Source organism: Oncorhynchus clarkii, unplaced genomic scaffold, assembly GCF_045791955.1.
Source record: "Oncorhynchus clarkii lewisi isolate Uvic-CL-2024 unplaced genomic scaffold, UVic_Ocla_1.0 unplaced_contig_1463_pilon_pilon, whole genome shotgun sequence".
NCBI lineage: Eukaryota > Metazoa > Chordata > Actinopteri > Salmoniformes > Salmonidae > Oncorhynchus > Oncorhynchus clarkii.
The window spans coordinates 149569-170693 of NW_027260828.1; the positions used below are offsets into that span (position 1 = coordinate 149569).

General features: G+C 42.9%; 2 protein-coding genes across 2 annotated transcripts; one reads left to right on the forward strand and one right to left on the reverse strand.

The window, feature by feature from the left end:
• The first annotated feature begins 9669 nt into the window (after positions 1-9669).
• LOC139401838 (tetraspanin-10-like) lies at positions 9670-11608 on the forward strand. The gene is made up of 3 exons (XM_071145821.1): positions 9670-9997; positions 10365-10981; positions 11302-11608. Exons 1-3 carry the CDS (start codon positions 9908-9910, stop codon positions 11606-11608), a joined length of 1014 nt encoding a protein of 337 aa, XP_071001922.1. The 5' UTR covers positions 9670-9907.
• A 4761-nt stretch (positions 11609-16369) lies between these two features.
• LOC139401833 (immunoglobulin lambda-1 light chain-like) lies at positions 16370-20639 on the reverse strand. The gene is made up of 5 exons (XM_071145816.1): positions 20600-20639; positions 20383-20503; positions 19368-19587; positions 18344-18380; positions 16370-17480 (listed from the first exon to the last, which is right to left on the reverse strand). The coding sequence occupies exons 1-5, from the start codon at positions 20637-20639 to the stop codon at positions 17149-17151; spliced, it is 750 nt and encodes a 249-aa protein (XP_071001917.1). The 3' UTR covers positions 16370-17148.
• Positions 20640-21125: the final 486 nt, after the last annotated feature.

Consider the following 21125-nt stretch of genomic DNA (forward strand, 5'->3'; position numbering starts at 1 on the left):
CTGTATATAACATCCACACTGCCCCGTACCGGTACCCCCTGTATATAACATCCACACTGCCCCGTACCGGTACCCCCTGTATATAACATCCACACTGCCTCGTACCGGTACCCCCTGTATATAACATCCACACTGCCCCGTACCGGTACCCCCTGTATATAACATCCACACTGCCTCGTACCGGTACCCCCTGTATATAACATCCACACTGCCCCGTACCGGTACCCCCTGTATATAACATCCACACTGCCCCGTACCGGTACCCCCTGTATATAACATCCACACTGCCTCGTACCGGTACCCCCTGTATATAACATCCACACTGCCCCGTACCGGTACCCCCTGTATATAACATCCACACTGCCTCGTACCGGTACCCCCTGTATATAACATTCACACTGCCTCGTACCGGTACCCCCTGTATATAACATCCACACTGCCCCGTACCGGTACCCCCTGTATATAACATCCACACTGCCTCGTACCGGTACCCCCTGTATATAACATTCACACTGCCTCGTACCGGTACCCCCTGTATATAACATCCACACTGCCTCGTACCGGTACCCCCTGTATATAACCTCCACACTGCCCCGTACCGGTACCCCCTGTATATAACATCCACACTGCCTCGTACCGGTACCCCCTGTATATAACATCCACACTGCCCCGTACCGGTACCCCCTGTATATAACATCCACACTGCCCCGTACCGGTACCCCCTGTATATAACATCCACACTTCCTCGTACCGGTACCCCCTGTATATAACATCCACACTGCCCCGTACCGGTACCCCCTGTATATAACATCCACACTGCCCCGTACCGGTACCCCCTGTATATAACATCCACACTGCCTCGTACCGGTACCCCCTGTATATAACCTCCACACTGCCCCGTACCGGTACCCCCTGTATATAACATCCACACTGCCTCGTACCGGTACCCCCTGTATATAACCTCCACACTGCCCCGTACCGGTACCCCCTGTATATAACCTCCACACTGCCCCGTACCGGTACCCCCTGTATATAACATCCACACTGCCCCGTACCGGTACCCCCTGTATATAACATCCACACTGCCTCGTACCGGTACCCCCTGTATATAACATCCACACTGCCCCGTACCGGTACCCCCTGTATATAACATCCACACTGCCTCGTACCGGTACCCCCTGTATATAACCTCCACACTGCCCCGTACCGGTACCCCCTGTATATAACATCCACACTGCCTCGTACCGGTACCCCCTGTATATAACCTCCACACTGCCCCGTACCGGTACCCCCTGTATATAACCTCCACACTGCCCCGTACCGGTACCCCCTGTATATAACATCCACACTGCCCCCTGTCTGTAGCCTCGTTATTGTTACGTTTTTGTGTTACGTTTTATAATGACATTTTTTTTGTATTTTTGTATTTTTTTCCCCAAATCTTTTTTTCAATATTTGTCTTAACTCTTCTTGAACTGCACTGTTGGTTAAGGGCTTGTAAGTGTGCATTTCGCAGTAAGGTCTACACTTGTTGTTGTTGTATTCGGCGCATGTAATAAATAAAGTTTGATTTGATTTACTACACAGGAAAAGATGTCCTCCTTTGGAGAGAGCATGTTAGTCAGCTACTGTAATCACCAATAGTTTCATTCTCCAATATGATATTGTACAGTCCTGTGTGTGTGTGTGTGTGTGTGTGTGTGGGATGGAGGGAGGGAGAGAGGGAGGGAGAGAGGGAGGGAGGGAGGGAGGGAGGGAGGGAGGGAGGGAGGGAGGGAGGGAGGGAGGGAGGGAGGGAGGGAGGGAGGGAGGGAGGGAGGGAGGGAGGGAGGGAGGAGAGTCCATATACTATACTTTAGAAATCATTTTTCCCTCGTTCCCAAAGGTCCATTATAAAGAATAGACCACTAGATTGTCGGGTGTGTAAATAATTGAACGTTTTGTTTACAGTCAAATCAGGCATTCAAATATGTTCACATTGGAAGCATCTGAAGACTAGACTGATTAAATGGTTCAGGTGTTGATGTTTTGAAATATTGCAAACCCTGCTGAAGAGTTGGACAGAGTAAGGAGACCTGTGGGAGCTGCTAATAGAAATCAGTATGGAGTAATGGAGTTGTTAATGTCCTCTGAAGGAGCACTGAGCTGCATAGTACACACACACGCACGCACGCACGCACGCACGCACGCACACACACACACACACACACACACACACACACACACACACACACACACACACACACACACACACACACACACACTGCATGGCTTCTGGAGTCAGACAGGTTCCATGCTGAGAAGTGATTAGCTGTTTAACATGTTCATATACAGTTGCTATAACAACACACACCAGTCAGCTAGGTAACATGTTCATATACAGTTGCTATAACAACACACACCAAAGTCAGCTGTTTACCATGTTCATATACAGTTGCTATAACAACACACACCAGTCAGCTATGTAACATGTTCATATACAGTTGCTATAACAACACACACCAAAGTTAGCCATTTCGACCACTCTTGATAGCTGTTTGGACCCCTTCGTTCTATGGGTGGAAAAGTGTGTGACTGTGGTGGTCTCAGTGGAAACTCTGTGTCATTCACTGGCAAGTTGAGCCCGTAGTTCCAGTAGAATAATTGTCTTACAGTTTTTTTCGATTGCTAAACGACAGTGGACACAACTGGAGTCACATGTGCAAAACTCTAACTACAGTCTGCACAGCAGCAGTTCATGTGGACCAAACTCTAGTTCGTTTTTCATTGCTTGAACACAGTTTTCAAAACTCTACACACTTATCCCATGACTTTAACCACAACCTGCACAACACTGTGGATTTACAGCACTTTGTTAAAATGCTAACACACTGCTGTCAAAACTGTGAACCACACATTCAAAACGGAATAGATTTCAGCCTTGTGCCTTTCAAACACTGCTGATTGCAATTTCAGCTGAAAGGCTAAGCAGGTGTCTTGTTTTAGACTTGTTAGTGAACACACACACATATTACAGTATATATAAGTAGAGCTCAGAAAGACTCATTTTGGAAATGGAACAAGGAACATGGGTTCGTGGAGGGAGAAGGATGGCAGGGAGAGGGCGGATGCGTGGAGGAAGACAAAGAAGACAAAGAGCTGTTATTTCAGATGAAATAAGGGCTACACTTATAGACCATGTCGTGAACCATGGTCTCTCATTGAGAGAGGCAGGGTTGAGGGTGCAACCCAATCTGCAAAGATCCACAGTGGCATCTGTAATGCGAATTTTCCACCATGCAAACAGGTGAGAGTTACATCCTTACAGTAAATGAAAACATTACAGGAATCTATTTTGTATTGCAATTATAGAATATTTACACAGATTACAGTAAGTTTGACTGTAAAATATATTTTTACAACAGGACCCAAAGGCTGCCCCCAACAGGGGGAAGAGGAAAAATATTTTCAGATGCGCAGGAAAATGCTATTGTTGACATGGTTGTTGTCAACAATGCAATAAAACTGTGGGAGATTCAAGATAGAGTGCTGGCTGATAATGCTATATTTGAAAATGTTAATTCTGTCAGCACAACAACTATTGCTCGAGTCCTAAAGAAACACCAAGTTACAATGAAACAGTTATACACTGTACCGTTCGAGAGAAACAGTGAACGGGTAAAAGAGCAAAGATACCAATATGTCCAGGTAAGACGTCTGAGGTTACATACACAGCTATACAAAATATTTATAGTAAAAAAAAACACTAGCATTTCTACAGTAAAACTGTGCACTTACTGTTTTTCAGAGAGTAATGGAGGTGGAAGCACTGGAAAGACCACATTCATTTGTATTTATCGATGAAGCTGGATTTAACCTTGCCAAAACACGGCGCAGAGGAAGGAATGTTAAAGGTCAAAGGGCCACTGTGGAGGTTCCAGGCCAAAGGGGGGGAAATATCACCATGTGTGCTGCAATGGCCAATGATGGTTTGCTTCTAAACACACCACTCATTGGCCCATACAACACAGAAAGGCTTATAGCTTTCCTAGAAAAGCTCTATGCTCAGATCGTGCCAGCAGAACAGGGGGAGCCAGTAAGAAACCCCCAAGTTTTTGTCATAGTTTGCGATAACGTTGCTTTTCACCACTCTGCAGCTGTCACAGATTGGTTTGCAGCACATCACAGATTTATGGTTTTGTACCTGCCTGTATATTCACCCTTCCTCAACCCAATAGAGGAGTTTTTCTCTGCCTGGAGGTGGAAAGTGTTTGGTCACCACCCACATGACCAAATGTCTCCTTTGGAAGCCATGCGTGCCGGATGTGAGGACACGAGTCCAGAGGACTGCCAGGGATGGATAAGGCACTCCAGAAGGTTCTTCCCCAGGTGCATGGCAAGAGAAAACATTAGATGTGATGTTGAAGAAAACCTGTGGCCTGATGCTAGAGAGAGGCAGGATTAGCCCCTCAATTATTTGTTTGAATTACAGTATGTACTTTTATTTTCTACCTTTTTTTTCTCATTACTGTAATACCGTAAATTACTACAGACTATTGAAGCAAACTGCTAATTTTAATTTACCTTAAAGAATTGTTATGTTCTAAAAATATATATAAATCATGTGAAAGAATGTCACTCTTTTCTTTGAAGAAAATATTACTTTGTATGAAGTCACTGAAATTGTTCAAACTGTAAAGATAAAAAGTTTGTATTTTCTGTATTGGTGTTTGATGCTAGTGTTTTTACTTTCAGTGTGTTCTGAGTGACCGTGTGTGTTATCTCAGTGAGGGTTGTGCATAGTGTTAGGCTGCACTGAGCGTGTTTTGAGCCATGTGTTAAGAGTTGTGTTGCTTGGAATGAGTTTTGCAGGTGATGTGAACTGTTTAGCTCAGGTGACTGTTGGTAGTGCAGACTGTAGTTAGAGTTTTGCACATGTGACTCCAGTTGTGCCCACTGTCGTTTAGCAATCGAAAAAAACTGTAATAGAGCAGAATGAATCTGGTCACTGTAACTCACGTTCACGTCAAATCATTTATGGTCAATTGGAGGGACAATCTGTTCCAGAGAGAGTTTAATCTACGGATTTCATGACACCAGGTGACTGGCCATGAGGAGGAAGGTGTTGAGTTGGCCAGCAGTCCCAGAACAGCAGAAAACATTTAAACACCTGGAAGATCTGCACATATTCCTCTCCTCAGTATATCTCCCTCTCTGCCCTGACATATACTCTGAACCAAAACAGGATCCAAACCAATAAGAAGATCCAAGACAAATAGAGGATGAGAGGACTGGGAGTAAAACTACAGGAGACCTGGACCTGAGACCTACCAGCTACCTACTGGGACAAACCTGGACCTGAGACCTACCATCTACCTACTGGGACATATCTGGACCTGAGGTCTACCATCTACCTACTGGGACAAACCTGAACCTGAGACCTACCATCTACCTACTGGGACAAACCTGGACCTGAGACCTACCATCTACCTACTGGGACATATCTGGACCTGAGGTCTACCATCTACCTACTGGGACAAACCTGAACCTGAGACCTACCATCTACCTACTGGGACATATCTGGACCTGAGGTCTACCATCTACCTACTGGGACAAACCTGGACCTGAGAAATACCAGCTACCTACTGGGACAAACCTGGACCTGAGACCTACCATCTACCTACTGGGACAAACCTGGTCCTGAGACCTACCATCTACCTACTGGGACAAACCTGGACCTGAGACCTACCAGCTACCTACTGGGACAAACCTGGACCTGAGACCTACCAGCTACCTACTGGGACAAACCTGGACCTGAGACCTACCATCTACCTACTGGGACAAACCTGGACCTGAGACCTACCATCTACCTACTGGGACAAACCTGGTCCTGAGACCTACCATCTACCTACTGGATACAAACCTGGTCCTGAGACCTACCATCTACCTACTGGGACAAACCTGGACCTGAGACCTACCATCTACCTACTGGATACAAACCTGGTCCTGAGACCTACCATCTACCTACTGGATACAAACCTGGTCCTGAGACCTACCATCTACCTACTGGATACAAACCTGGTCCTGAGACCTACCATCTACCTACTGGATACAAACCTGGTCCTGAGACCTACCATCTACCTACTGGATACAAACCTGGTCCTGAGACCTACCATCTACCTACTGGGACAAACCTGGACCTGAGACCTACCATCTACCTACTGGGACAAACCTGGTCCTGAGACCTACCATCTACCTACTGGATACAAACCTGGTCCTGAGACCTACCATCTACCTACTGGGACAAACCTGGACCTGAGACCTACCATCTACCTACTGGATACAAACCTGGTCCTGAGACCTACCATCTACCTACTGGATACAAACCTGGTCCTGAGACCTACCATCTACCTACTGGATACAAACCTGGTCCTGAGACCTACCATCTACCTACTGGATACAAACCTGGTCCTGAGACCTACCATCTACCTACTGGATACAAACCTGGACCTGAGACCTACCATCTACCTACTGGATACAAACCTGGTCCTGAGACCTACCATCTACCTACTGGGACAAACCTGGACCTGAGACCTACCATCTACCTACTGGGACAAACCTGGACCTGAGGTCTACCATCTACCTACTGGATACAAACCTGGACCTGAGACCTACCATCTACCTACTGGGACAAACCTGGACCTGAGACCTACCATCTACCTACTGGGACATATCTGGACCTGAGGTCTACCATCTACCTACTGGGACAAACCTGAACCTGAGACCTACCATCTACCTACTGGGACATATCTGGACCTGAGGTCTACCATCTACCTACTGGGACAAACCTGGACCTGAGAAATACCAGCTACCTACTGGGACAAACCTGGACCTGAGACCTACCATCTACCTACTGGATACAAACCTGGACCTGAGACCTACCATCTACCTACTGGGACAAACCTGGACCTGAGACCTACCATCTACCTACTGGATACAAACCTGGTCCTGAGACCTACCATCTACCTACTGGGACAAACCTTGACCTGAGGTCTACCATCTACCTACTGGGACAAACCTGGTCCTGAGGTCTACCATCTACCTACTGGGACAAACCTGGCCTTGGAGCCTGGAGGTGTCAACTCTGAGGTGTTGGATGACTGGATCTCAGAGATGGACTGTGGCACTTCAAATACAATGCTACTTACTCCTGATTGCGATATAAACATGCTTCTGAATACATTAAATATATGAATCCATTGCAGCCCTAGATTGGTGTTGTGGGATTGACCGTGTTAAAAATGTGTAATTACTGATTGACGGTGTTAACAATGTGTAACCACTGATTGACAGTGTTAACAATGTGTAACCACTGATTGACAGTGTTAACAATGTGTAACCACTGATTGACAGTGTTAACAATGTGTAACCACTGATTGACAGTGTTAACAATGTGTAACCACTGATTGACGGTGTTAACAATGTGTAACCACTGATTGACAGTGTTAACAATGTGTTATTACTGATTGACAGTGTTAACAATGTGTAACCACTGATTGACAGTGTTAACAATGTGTAACCACTGATTGACAGTGTTAACAATGTGTAACCACTAATTGACAGTGTTAACAATTTGTAACCACTGATTGACAGTGTTAACAATGTGTAACCACTGATTGACAGTGTTAACAATGTGTAACCACTGATTGACGGTGTCAACAATGTGTAACCACTGATTGACAGTGTTAACAATGTGTAACCACTGATTGACAGTGTTAACAATGTGTAACCACTAATTGACAGTGTTAACAATGTGTAACCACTGACTGACAGTGTTAACAATGTGTTATTACTGATTGACAGTGTTAACAATGTGTAACCACTGATTGACAGTGTTAACAATGTGTTATTACTGATTGACAGTGTTAACAATGTGTAACCACTGATTGACAGTGTTAACAATGTGTAACCACTAATTGACAGTGTTCACAATGTGTAATTACTGATTGACAGTGTTAACAATGTGTAACCACTGATTGACAGTGTTCACAACAGAGATAAAGTAGATTTGTAAATACTGTGTTGTTGACTGACTGATTATTGAAGCAGAACAACAGAATACCTCTGAGCAACTCCTGTGGAGGCCATCTCCATTCACTACAAGCTGTCAGGTTAGCACTGCTGCCCCCTGCAGGTGATATGAAGAAAGTATTACTTCAAATGTGCTACTGAAACTGATCACTATCAGTCCTCATACAGGCCAGGTGGAAGTTCATAGACTTCACAAAGAGCATCAAAATAATTACTTTCATACACTCTTATACTCTCTAGATCTCTATTATTCAGACAAGTTATCTTTTGGGACTGAGTCCAATCTGACAGCCTCTGATAGTTTCATGATTTTGGGGTGGCAGGTAGCCTAGCGTTTAGAGCCAGTAACCGAAGGGTTGCTGGATCGAATCCCCGAGCTGACAAGGTACAAATCTGTCGTTCTGCCCCTGAACAAGGCACTGTTCCCCGGTAGGCCGTAATCACACATAAGAATTTGTTCTTAACTGGCTTGCCTAGTTAAATAAAGGTAAAGATTTTTTTTAAATAACATAATTTCAAGAGGATTATTTTTAGTTATGGGCTGGCATATCAAACCATAAGAGATTCACTTTTACTGCCAAAGTGGATTTTTCCAGAGACAAGGTATTTAGAGGTATTTTACTGTGTAGAGAGAGAAATAGACCACATCACTGACCATACTGTGATAAAATAAAACCTTTCCTCCTCCTTACCCTACAGATCCTTAACGAGCTGGAATTGCTTTTTGTCGTGTCCAGGGGTGGAATTAAAAAAGTTATTCTGGAAACTCAGCACTGTAATATAAATAACCATGGGAACTCAACTAAAAAAATATACTAAAAATAATATTTAGTGTCTAAATGGGGCTTTGGGATATTGGTTTCCATGAGTTCCCTCCAAACTAAAGTTTGCTATTGTTTTCACTTCATTCTTTTTGAATTAATTATATATACCATAGAGACACTCATTGGCTAAAACACACGACATGCTCACAACATTCTCACAATCCTGTATTAGGATGTAATTCCACAGTCTCATCACATGGCTGTTGTGGATCAAAGTGGGATCTGTTCCCTGAGCATCTCTTCTTCCTGTAACACTCAGGAGAAGTTGGCCTGAGTAGACACTGATCTTGGGTCAGTTTGGCATTTTCCCCACTAATGGTTAAGGTTAGGATTGGGGAGGGTAAGCTGATCTTAGATCTGTACCCAAGGGAAACTTCACCCTGGAGTTTAACAGTCATTGAGGCGTGATCTGATGACTTCTTAATCGCCTGCACTGTGACTCTCACATGATGCTGCTAGAATCCCTGGGAGCCCTGGAATATATTCATTAGGAACCAAACAAAAGCAACGGTCCAAAACAGGGAGTGTTCTACATGAATTTGACCAATAAGAAACTATTTTTCCGTTACAAGTTATTTAGCTACAGTGTAGATTAATGAATACACTCTTCTGTCTGCTGGAGCCCTGAACTAACTACACACCCACCACACCACACTGCATAGAGCTGTACTGACCTGGCTTCCACCAGCTCAACTCTCTCCCTTTCTCCTCAGACAGTCTCCTCTCCTCTCCGCTAGTCTCGTAAACTGACCGGAAGACGGGGAGAACCGCCTCTCACACATTGATTAGCTGAGAGGACAGTGGAAGAATAGTTTCTGAGAGGACAGGAGAATGATATTTTCTGAAAGAACAAGGGAGGAATAGTTTCTGAGAGGACAGGAGAATAACATTTTCTGAAAGAACAAGGGAGGAATAGTTTCTGAGAGGACAGGAGAATAATAGTTTCTGAGAGGACAGGAGAAGAATAGTTTCTGAGAGGACAGAGGGAGAACCGTTTCCTGGCAGCTAGGAAGATGAGGAGATTGCAGTCCATGAGATGGTTTAGTTTTCCCTGGTTGAGGAGAGAGACCTCACAGACTGAGACCAGCCCACTCATACCAAAGGTACAGTAACTGTATGTCTGTCTGACAACCTGTATGCTGTTAGTTATGTACTTACTGTACATACTTTTGAATAGAGTTTACAGTCCCCTGAACATTGCAAGCATAGACAAATAATTGAATAAAAGGACTTGCAACCTTTAACCCTGTCAATTTGACTGGTAAAGTAATGCGTAAACTCCAATGGCTACCAGTCCACCCGTTATGCAATTCTTGACTTGGATGGGGAGACCCATTCTATAGATTCCAATTCTATGGTTGCAAGTAGGCTAAACCTAAAGACAACGACCACTACAGACTGAACTTGATGAGTTGTTTTTGCCTCAGTGAAATCTCATTGTTTATTGTCTGTCCTCTTTCCTCTTTGAAGACAGACACAGATAGAGAGTTGTCAGGAGTCCTTCAGGGGACTGACGAGAGCAGCACAGAAGAACAGGCTCCAGAACCAGGACCAAATGATGGACCAGGGAACCATGTTAGAACCAGGGAGGTAAAACCCAGAGCCCGTAGCAGGCCCTTCTCCCTGAGAGACTGCCTTCTCAAGTACCTCCTGTTCTTCAGCAACCTCCTCTTCACGGTGCTAGGCCTGGTGGTCCTGGCCCTGGGACTGTGGGGCCTCATCAACAAGGAATCCTTTGCTCAGGAGAAAATAGGACAGATCAGCACCGACCCCATGCTGGTGTTTGTGGTGCTGGGTTTGGTGCTGTCTATCCTCTGCCTGTCTGGCTGTGTGGGGGCTCTGAGAGAGAACTGCTGCCTGCTCCAGGTCTTCTCAGCCACCGTGCTGGTCCTGGTAGCAGCCCAGGTCCTAGCGGCCATTGTGGCCTACAGCCTGCAGGGACAGATAGAGGGATACCTGAGGTCAGGTATGCTGGCTGCCATGGTACGTTACCAGGATGACCTGGACCTGAGGTTCATCACAGATGAGATCCAGATAGGACTGCAGTGCTGCGGGGCCGACACCTACAGAGACTGGGAGGTCAACATGTGAGTGAGATGTGACTGACCAGACCATTGACATGATGACTTGTGATGACATGGTCCATTGACTGACACACAGCCTTGTGAACTGATGTCTGTCCATGTGGGTTGTTACTATCATTTTGATAGTTTTGTTAGTTATGAGCAGGTCTCTGAGTTAATCTCAGAGAATAACATGTATGAACAAAGATAAAATAAAATGTATAAAATATAAATCTGTCAAAGATGATATGTTACATAACTAGGGTTATTGCTTTTATGTCACATACTATTATCCAAGCAGCCAATTGAATTGCTTCTCCCCTCCTATGTCCTCTTCATCCCAGGTACTATAACTGCTCTGCCCCGGGGGTGCTGTCCTGTGGGGTCCCTGCTACCTGCTGTGTGGACCCTCTGGAGAACGGCACGGTGTGGAACTCCCAGTGTGGAGTAGGATCCCAGCAGCTGGATGAGTTCTCTGCTCAGAGCGTCATCTTCCTGGGGGGCTGTTTGGGGGGCATGTCCCGCTGGATAGAGCAGCACACAGGCCTGATAGGAGCCGTGGGTATCGTCCTACTGGGGGTTCAGATCATCACTCTGTTCATCACCACACGACTGATGGATAACATCCAGTGCAGTAAAGCTACAAGTTAATAAGACCTAGTGGAGTAAAGCTACAAGATAAAAACATCTAGTGGAGTAAAGCTACAAGATAATAACATCTAGTGGAGTAAAGCTACAAGATAATAACATCCAGTGCAGTAAAGCTACATGATAACATCTAGTGGAGTAAAGCTACATGATAATAACATCTAGTGGAGTAAAGCTACAAGATAATAACATCTAGTGGAGTAAAGCTACAAGATAATAACATCTAGTGGAGTAAAGCTACAAGATAATAACATCTAGTGGAGTAAAGCTACAAGATAATAACATCTAGTGGAGTAAAGCTACAAGATAATAACATCTAGTGGAGTAAAGCTACAAGATAATAACATCTAGTGGAGTAAAGCTACATGATAATAACATCTAGTGGAGTAAAGCTACAAGATAATAACATCTAGTGGAGTAAAGCTACAACATAATAACATCTAGTGGAGTAAAGCTACAACATAATAACATCTAGTGGAGTAAAGCTACAACATAATAACATCTAGTGGAGTAAAGCTACAAGTTAATAACATCTAGTGGAGTAAAGCTACAAGATAATAACATCTAGTGGAGTAAAGCTACAAGATAATAACATCTAGTGGAGTAAAGCTACAAGATAATAACATCTAGTGGAGTAAAGCTACAAGATAATAACATCTAGTGGAGTAAAGCTACAAGATAATAACATCTAGTGGAGTAAAGCTACAAGATAATAACATCTAGTGGAGTAAAGCTACAAGATAATAACATCTAGTGGAGTAAAGCAACAAGATAATAACATCTAGTGGATTAAAGCTAAAAGATAATAACATCCAGTACAGTAAAGCTACAAGATAATAACATCTAGTGGAGTAAAGCAACAAGATAATAACATCTAGTGGATTAAAGCTAAAAGATAATAACATCCAGTACAGTAAAGCTACAAGTTAATAACATCTAGTGGAGTAAAGCAACAAGATAATAACATCTAGTGGATTAAAGCTAAAAGATAATAACATCCAGTACAGTAAAGCTACAAGTTAATAACATCTAGTGGAGTAAAGCAACAAGATAATAACATCTAGTGGATTAAAGCTAAAAGATAATCACATCTAGTGGAGTAAAGCTACATGATAACATCCATGATGCTAGCTGGACTCTTATTATCACTATGGACAAAAACTGTAACCATGGAAATGTATTATGATTATTATACTGTAAATGTATTGGCTATCGTGTTAGTGAAACCCTACAATGTATTGGCTAGTGTGTTAGTGGAACACTACAATGTCCTGGCTATCGTGTTAGTGAAACCCTACAATGTATTGGCTAGTGTGTTAGTGGAACACTACAATGTATTGGCTAGCGTGTTAGTGAAACCCTACAATGTATTGGCTAGTGTGTTAGTGGAACACTACAATGTATTGGCTAGCGCGTGTGTTGTAATAGTGCAATAGAGCAGTGTTCAGTTAGGATTCAGTTAGGATTTAGTTAGGATTCAGTTAGGATTCAGTTAGGATTCAGTTAGGAATTCAGTTAGGATTCAGTTAGGATTCAGTTAGGAATTCAACATGAAATTCCATCGGGGACTACGTTGGAAACAAGTTGAATCTATTTAACAAGTTGGTCCCTTGTTGTATTGTTGTTAAAGACAGGAAGCCGTAATAGTCTAGAATGTGTCGGCCAACAGAGAGATCTTATCAGTACCAAGACCATCCATCCCTGGAATATCATCTCCAAACCCGAGGAAAACAATCAACATCACTTTGTTGTTATAGAACATTATTAGAACGGCCAGATCATCAACTGTAAACTATCTAAATGTTGTCACTGTTGAGGTTGTATGGCTGGAGATGAATTGTTTCACACTGTATATTCAAATCATTACTCTAATCATTATATCTCCACCAGTGGTGGCTAGTGGACAGAGATATCAGAGGATCAGCTCATTGTAATCAACTACATTTCAGCCATTAGAATAGGCCTGTACTCCTATATCTTCACCCAGCAGCCTCCTCTGTTCTCTACCCACAAAAGCATTGAGTACCACTGAATTACCTTGTATAGAAATCAAATGAAAAGTGCTGGAGTCATGTGTCGTGGTAACACTGCTGACTGGAATAGTGCTGGAGTCAGTTCTAGTGGTAACACTGCTGACTAGAATAGTGCTGGAGTCATGTCTAGTGGTAACACTGCTGACTAGAGTAGTGCTGTAGTCAGGTCTAGTGGTAACAATGCTGACTAGAATAGTGCTGTAGTCAGGTCTAGTGGTAACACTGCTGACTAGAATAGTGCTGGAGTCAGGTCTAGTGGTAACACTGCTGACTAGAATAGTGCTGGAGTCATGTCTAGTGGTAACACTGCTGACTAGAGTAGTGCTGGAGTCAGGTCTAGTGGTAACACTGCTGACTAGAGTAGTGCTGGAGTCAGGTCTAGTGGTAACACTGCTGACTGGAATAGTGCTGGAGTCATGTCTAGTGGTAACACTGCTGACTAGAATAGTGCTGGAGTCAGGTCTAGTGGTAACACTGCTGACTAGAATAGTGCTGGAGTCAGGTCTAGTGGTAACAATGCTGACTAGAGTAGTGCTGGAGTCAGGTCTAGTGGTAACACTGCTGACTAGAATAGTGCTGGAGTCAGGTCTAGTGGTAACACTGCTGACTAGAATAGTGCTGGAGTCAGGTCTAGTGGTAACACTGCTGACTAGAATAGTGCTGGAGTCATGTCTAGTGGTAACACTGCTGACTAGAATAGTGCTGGAGTCAGGTCTAGTGGTAACACTGCTGACTAGAATAGTGCTGGAGTCAGGTCTAGTGGTAACACTGCTGACTCCAGATCACACACAGACTCACTGGAGATGGGGTTACTAATCCTGCCTCACCCCATACTCTCTGTCACCCTCTCTACCTTACCACTCTCACTGACCTTAAACAATACAATATAAAATATATACATATATATGTAAAATATATAAATAAATCAGAGATCAAATTAGAAATACATTTGGAAATGTTTAGAAATCTTTATTTTAGAACTAAATCAAATGAATAGTGACTCATCCAATGACCCCCCTCTTTATGGGCTTGCTTTTAAACTGTAGAGTGTAACTGTCACGCCCTGACCTTAGAGAGACGTTTTGTTTCTCTATTTGGTGAGGTCAGGGTGTGATTTGGGGTGGGCATTCTATGTTGTATATTTCTTTGTTTTTGGCCGCGTATGGTTCCCAATCAGAGGCAGCTGTCTATCGTTGTCTCTGATTGGGAATCATACTTAGGCAGCCCTTTTTCCCACTTTCTGGTGTGGGATCTTGTTTTTCTATAGTTGCCTTGTGCACTGCAATACTGCACGTTCGTTATATTCTTTGTTGTTTTTGTTGTAAGTTTTACTATTAAAGAATGTGGAACTCTACACACGCTGCACCTTGGTCCGATCCTTTCAACGAACCTAACAGTAACTCTGTTTGAACTTGGCGGGGCCCCTTGGTTGGGGAGCGAGGACAGGTGGCTGATGGTGCCCAGGTTATTCATGGTTCTGTTGGTCTGTGTGGGGACACTGGGTCTGTAGACTGTCTGCCTGTGGTGGTTTCTGGTTTGGTTACACTGATGGAATGTAGACGAGATGTCAGGTATCTTGTATAGTTTGAATAAATATCTATGGCGCTTAATAATATAATTCATTTGGTTGAGATGGGGCATCTCAAGAGATCTAATCTGAAAAATGTCAAATAAATAACTAAATATAATCCCTCTCATAGCCCTTTAAACTGTTCTAAACTAGGCACTCTTACCTCCACTGAATCATATATTAGTGCCACAGACATATAACCCCCCCCCCCCCCCCACACACACACACACACACACAGTTCTGAGAGGAGATTAAACAGATTCTTCATTTACATGAAGCTATAAATAAGGAGAGGAGGAGGGGAAGCAGGTGTGTGCTGGGGGAGCAACACATCACTGCCTGTAACTCAGTGTCAGATCTAGAACACGTCCCTGGTGAATGACTCTGATAACTAAAGATAGTAGACATGAAACCACCAGCTGGTCTTTGGGTGGGACTGAAACCAGTGGTCTACAGACAGCTGTTCCTGTTGCAAAGTACATGTAGATCTTTCCTCAGTCATTATTGGTGGTCCTACGTTCTCCTCTGGTGGACTTTGACTGACCTGGAGCTTCTATTCTGATCACTGACGCAGAATGTGAAACACAGAATGTGAAACACAGCATGACATGACTCTCTCTATATGTTGGACCAATCCTAACTTCCACTTAAGAGGATACTTCAGAATTTTGGCAATGAGGCCCTTTATATACTTCCCCAGAGTCAGATGGACTTGTTCATACCATTTGTTTGTCTCCAGTTTGAAGGAAGTGTCCAGTTTGAAGGAAGTTAGAGTTAGTTTAGTCGGTCAATGTTAACTAGCGTTTCCCATAGACTTCCAGTCATTGTTCGATCTTCATCTGTCTCTGGGGAAGTAGATTAAGGACCTCATTGAGTGTTTACTTAGTCATGGGTTGATGTCAGTGGGAGACGAAGAGAAGGTCAGACCTATACAGTTGTAATTAATGCTGAAATGATACTGAGTCCAACATCCAATGTTAATACCAGAGAACAGTTTATACCATGTAATAATGACAGCTTCAAACTCTCTAAACATTGACCTGTCATTCCTGTTAAAATGGAGGCCGGGGTTCTAGTCTGATACACCTGTCACGTTGGTATAAAGGGATTGGGAGACAGGCATAGGAATGTGTAATAGTATTTTTTATTCCTACCCAAATTACAGCGTGCAATGTACCAAAACAACACAGCACAGGTATTCACACGAACCTACAGACATTGTAATTATAATTGACAGCCAATGGTGAACCAAAGGGCAAACATACAATTACTAATCATTGGGAAATGGGCACCAGGTGTGGTTAATCAACAGTTCTGGAGGGAACCGTGACAATACCTAGATGCTTCTCTTTCTCTCAGCCTAAGTTTTGTCACTTTCTCTCCCTCCTCAGTGTCTCCAAGGGTCCCTGGTTCCACAACCCTCCATCCACCTCTGTCTTGGTTCAATTTAAACAGTCATTATCCAGATTCAATCATGTAGAGCTGCTAACACTGATGTTCATCAACATGCTCTAATACAAACACTTGTTCTTTAGAATGTTCTTTATTGAATATCCACAATACAGCAAAGCTCTAACTATTCCTCTATTAATCATTAGTAATTCAACTCATTTCACAATAGTAGAGAGATCTAGTCATCATGACAGTATTTCAGATGTTATGTTCTAGAGAACATGATGCTGGTACAGTGAATGCATCAATAGTAACTTGTGATGAGAAACAACCCTCAACAACTATTTGACATTACATTGGTTATCGTCATACTATTCACTGCTGCATTCAGACTTCAGCCCAATACCATCCATGTTGTTAGGATTTTAACTTCTATATTTAACAGCAAAGATCAACACATCACTTAACAGTTCTAATGAAATAACAGCTGCACTCATTCTGAAGCATTAACAAACTACCAGTTGTATTGATTGTCTGAAACTATTGATTTACAGACTACAACTAGTCTTTCTGATCTCTTTCTCAGAGAATGTTGACCCCAACGACACTTTACATGTGAACACCACGTCCTTGTCCCAGTCTGCAGTCTGAATGGTCAGATAGCTGCTGATCCTGAAGGTGTTGTCTGGTTGCTGCTCAGCAGGGCTGGTAGAAACATCTTCTGTCACTGATTCACCGCTAGACATCCAGCTGACATCTGCCAACCCCTTGGATCTCTGAGACAGTTCACTAGTCAGACACACCAGTGTTGCTCTGCTGGACTTGAGGTCTTCAGTGGATGGAGGGAACAGAGTCACAGCAGGTGTAGCCAGATCTCCATCTGTAGAAAGTAGTCAACGGATGGGATGAGAACAAAACACAATGGATACCAGTTTATATTTCAGTACATGTTGGTATCATTACCAAAACACAATGGATACCAGTTTATATTTCAGTACATGTATCATTACCAAAAAACCTGCATTAAGAGGAAACGGATGCAGCAATTAAATACTGCTCTTCACGATGTTTACAATGATACTGACAGAAGGAATCATACGGTGTGAAGGTTTTAAAATGAGAGACAGAGCAATTTATTAATACATTACATCACCGTTCTGGAAGACCAAAAGGCTAAAAGATGAACGAAATGTGGACATTTTAAATGTAAAATACAAATAATTCACAATCAAATGGGATTTAAAAAGAATATATAAATATTTGTCTCAGAAATTGAGCTGGATAAAATTTCTGGAGATGAAATATCTCCTTTACATTGAGTTATACAGACAACAGAAACACAAGATATTCATGATTAAACACTGAGATGAAAGATCTCTTTTACATTGAGTTATACAGACAACAGAAACACAAGATATTCATGATTAAACACTGAGATGAAAGATCTCTTTTACATTGAGTTATACAGACAACAGAAACACAAGATGAGAATGATAAAACATGAAAAGAGCAGACCAACCAGAGACATTCACACAGTCATCAAACTGTTTCATAAGTCATTTACAAACAACATACGAGACAGGATTAAAGCAGGTGCAAAATATTAAATCAGTGAATATAAATGACATTTTATTAAATAAATATTTAAAAAAAAAATATATATATATATATATATATATCTGACCAGCAGTATATTAGAAACAAAACCTATTCTGTAGATTAAAACATTAGAAGGGTACTTACCAGTAACAATGAGCTTGGTTCCTTGTCCGAATACCACAGTGATTCAGTTTGTTTACACAGCCGTACAATAACCTCCTCTCTCTCTACTGAGAGGACAGGAACTGAACCATCCCATTCAGACAGAGCTTCACTCTCTCTACTGAGAGGACAGGAACTGAAACATCCCATTCAGACTGAGCTTCACTCTCTCTACTGAGAGGACAGGAACTGAAACATCCCATTCAGACAGAGCTTCACTCTCTCTACTGAGAGGACAGGAACTGAAACATCCCATTCAGACAGAGCTTCACTCTCTCTACTGAGAGGACAGGAACTGAAACATCCCATCCAGACAGAGCTTCACTCTCTCTACTGAGAGGACAGGAACTGAAACATCCCATTCAGACAGAGCGTCACTCTCTCTCTACTGAGAGGACAGGAACTGAACCATCCCATTCAGACAGAGCTTCACTCTCTCTACTGAGAGGACAGGAACTGAAACATCCCATTCAGACAGAGCTTCACTCTCTCTACTGAGAGGACAGGAACTGAAACATCCCATTCAGACAGAGCTTCACTCTCACTACTGAGAGGACAGTAACTGAAACATCCCATCCAGACAGAGCTTCACTCTCTCTACAAACATCTCAGGCTTTTCTAGAGTTCCTCTCTATGAAGTAACAGTATATAGTAAAGCATCATATTCTGCTGTTTGTGTCTGGTCCTTTTGAATCCATCAGTTAGAGTGCTATCCATATGATGCAGCATTGACCTGATGATGATGATGATGATGGTGGTGATGATGATATGATAATGATTACGTCAAGAATGGCTAAATCTCTTTTCACAATCGTTTTATAATCTTGTTGACATGGTTCCTCCATTTCCAGATCTCCCATTGTGTCATGTATTTATTGTTATAATAATCACTGACCAACTGCTGTTTCTTAGAGTTCACCCCTCTACCATGAAGCAGAAGTGAGTGTATTTGTGAGTGTATTTGGGGAGGAGATTTTTGTCATAGTGTATGCCACTGTGATACCCACTCGTCAACAGAGTAGTCATTTGTTTTACAGTAATACACTGCTGAGTCTTCCTCCTCCACATGATTAATAATCAAACTATAATCAGATATAGACTGATGATTAGATGTGAATTTAGGAGAGGAGAAACCAGAACCATATTTTACAGAGGTCCAATTGTAGTAGTACCACTGTAAAACATACTGAGGAACTCCACCTGGAACCTGTTTATACCAATGAGCACTATTATCAACAGTCCCCAGGTTACAGTCCATAGTGTTCGTCTCTATTATCAACAGTCCCAGGTCACAGTCCATAGTGTTCGTCTCTATTATCAACAGTCCCCAGGTTACAGTCCAGAGTGTTCGTCTCTATTATCAACAGTCTCCAGGTCACAGTCCATAGTGTTCGTCTCTATTATCAACAGTCCCAGGTTACAGTCCAGAGTGTTCGTCTCTATTATCAACAGTCTCCAGGTCACAGTCCATAGTGTTCGTCTCTATTATCAACAGTCCCCAGGTTACAGTCCAGAGTGTTCGTCTCTATTATCAACAGTCCCCAGGTCACAGTCCATAGTGTTCGTCTCTATTATCAACAGTCTCCAGGTCACAGTCCATAGTGTTCGTCTCTATTATCAACAGTCCCCAGGTTACAGTCCATAGTGTTCGTCTCTATTATCAACAGTCCCAGGTTACAGTCCAGAGTGTTCGTCTCTATTATCAACAGTCCCCAGGTTACAGTCCATAGTGTTCGTCTCTATTATCAACAGTCCCCAGGTTACAGTCCATAGTGTTCGTCTCTATTATCAACAGTCCCAGGTTACAGTCCAGAGTGTTCGTCTCTATTATCAACAGTCCCCAGGTTACAGTCCATAGTGTCCGTCTCTATTATCAACAGTCTCCAGGTCACAGTCCATAGTGTTCGTCTCTATTATCAACAGTCTCCAGGTCACAGTCCATAGTGTTCGTCTCTATTATCAACAGTCCCCAGGTTACAGTCCAGGGTGTTTGTCTCTATTCTCAACAGTCCCCAGGTTACAGTCCAGAGTGTTCGTCTCTATTATCAACAGTTCTCAGGTTACAGTCCAGAGTGGCCGTCTCTCCTTTCCTCACTGTCACAACAGGAGGCTTCTGTGTCACCACAGTCACACCACTGACACCTGGGAAATAAGAAGATGGCATGTAGTAAAGAGAAACATACAGACTCATTATTAATAAACCAGGAAGTAAAACCTCCAGGAAGTCAGACTCCTTACATGTTAGAGCAGTGATGAGAGTGCAGAGTGTCCCCAGCATGTTGTCAGTGTGAGGTGTGAACGGCCCTTACTGTCCAGCTGAGAGATGAGCAGGGTTGGAGTGTGAGGAGAGGAGAGGCTGCAGAACCCACCTATAAGGAGACAGACAGGGAGGACCAGAGGGAGGGGCCTCTACAGTTAACCAATCACCAAGCCAGGAAGGACCAGAGGGAGGGGCCTCTACATCTCAGCCTATCAGCTTCTGAGAAGATGGACTTCAGATTAATGTAAATGACTATTAAACTTGCAAATAAATAAATTAGATTGGACAAACAAAAACCATATGGGATCATTTTGGTTACACTTAAAACAGCAGTATTTAGTTTCATGTGAGTTGTGTTAGAATCAGCATGTCATAATATAGATAATAACATAATGATAATAATATCTGGACCTGATAGTGGGGTTCTGAACTAACAGTACATCACTAAATGCCTGTTGATGTAATATGTCTCTACTGTAAACCAGGGGACTGACTATCATGGAG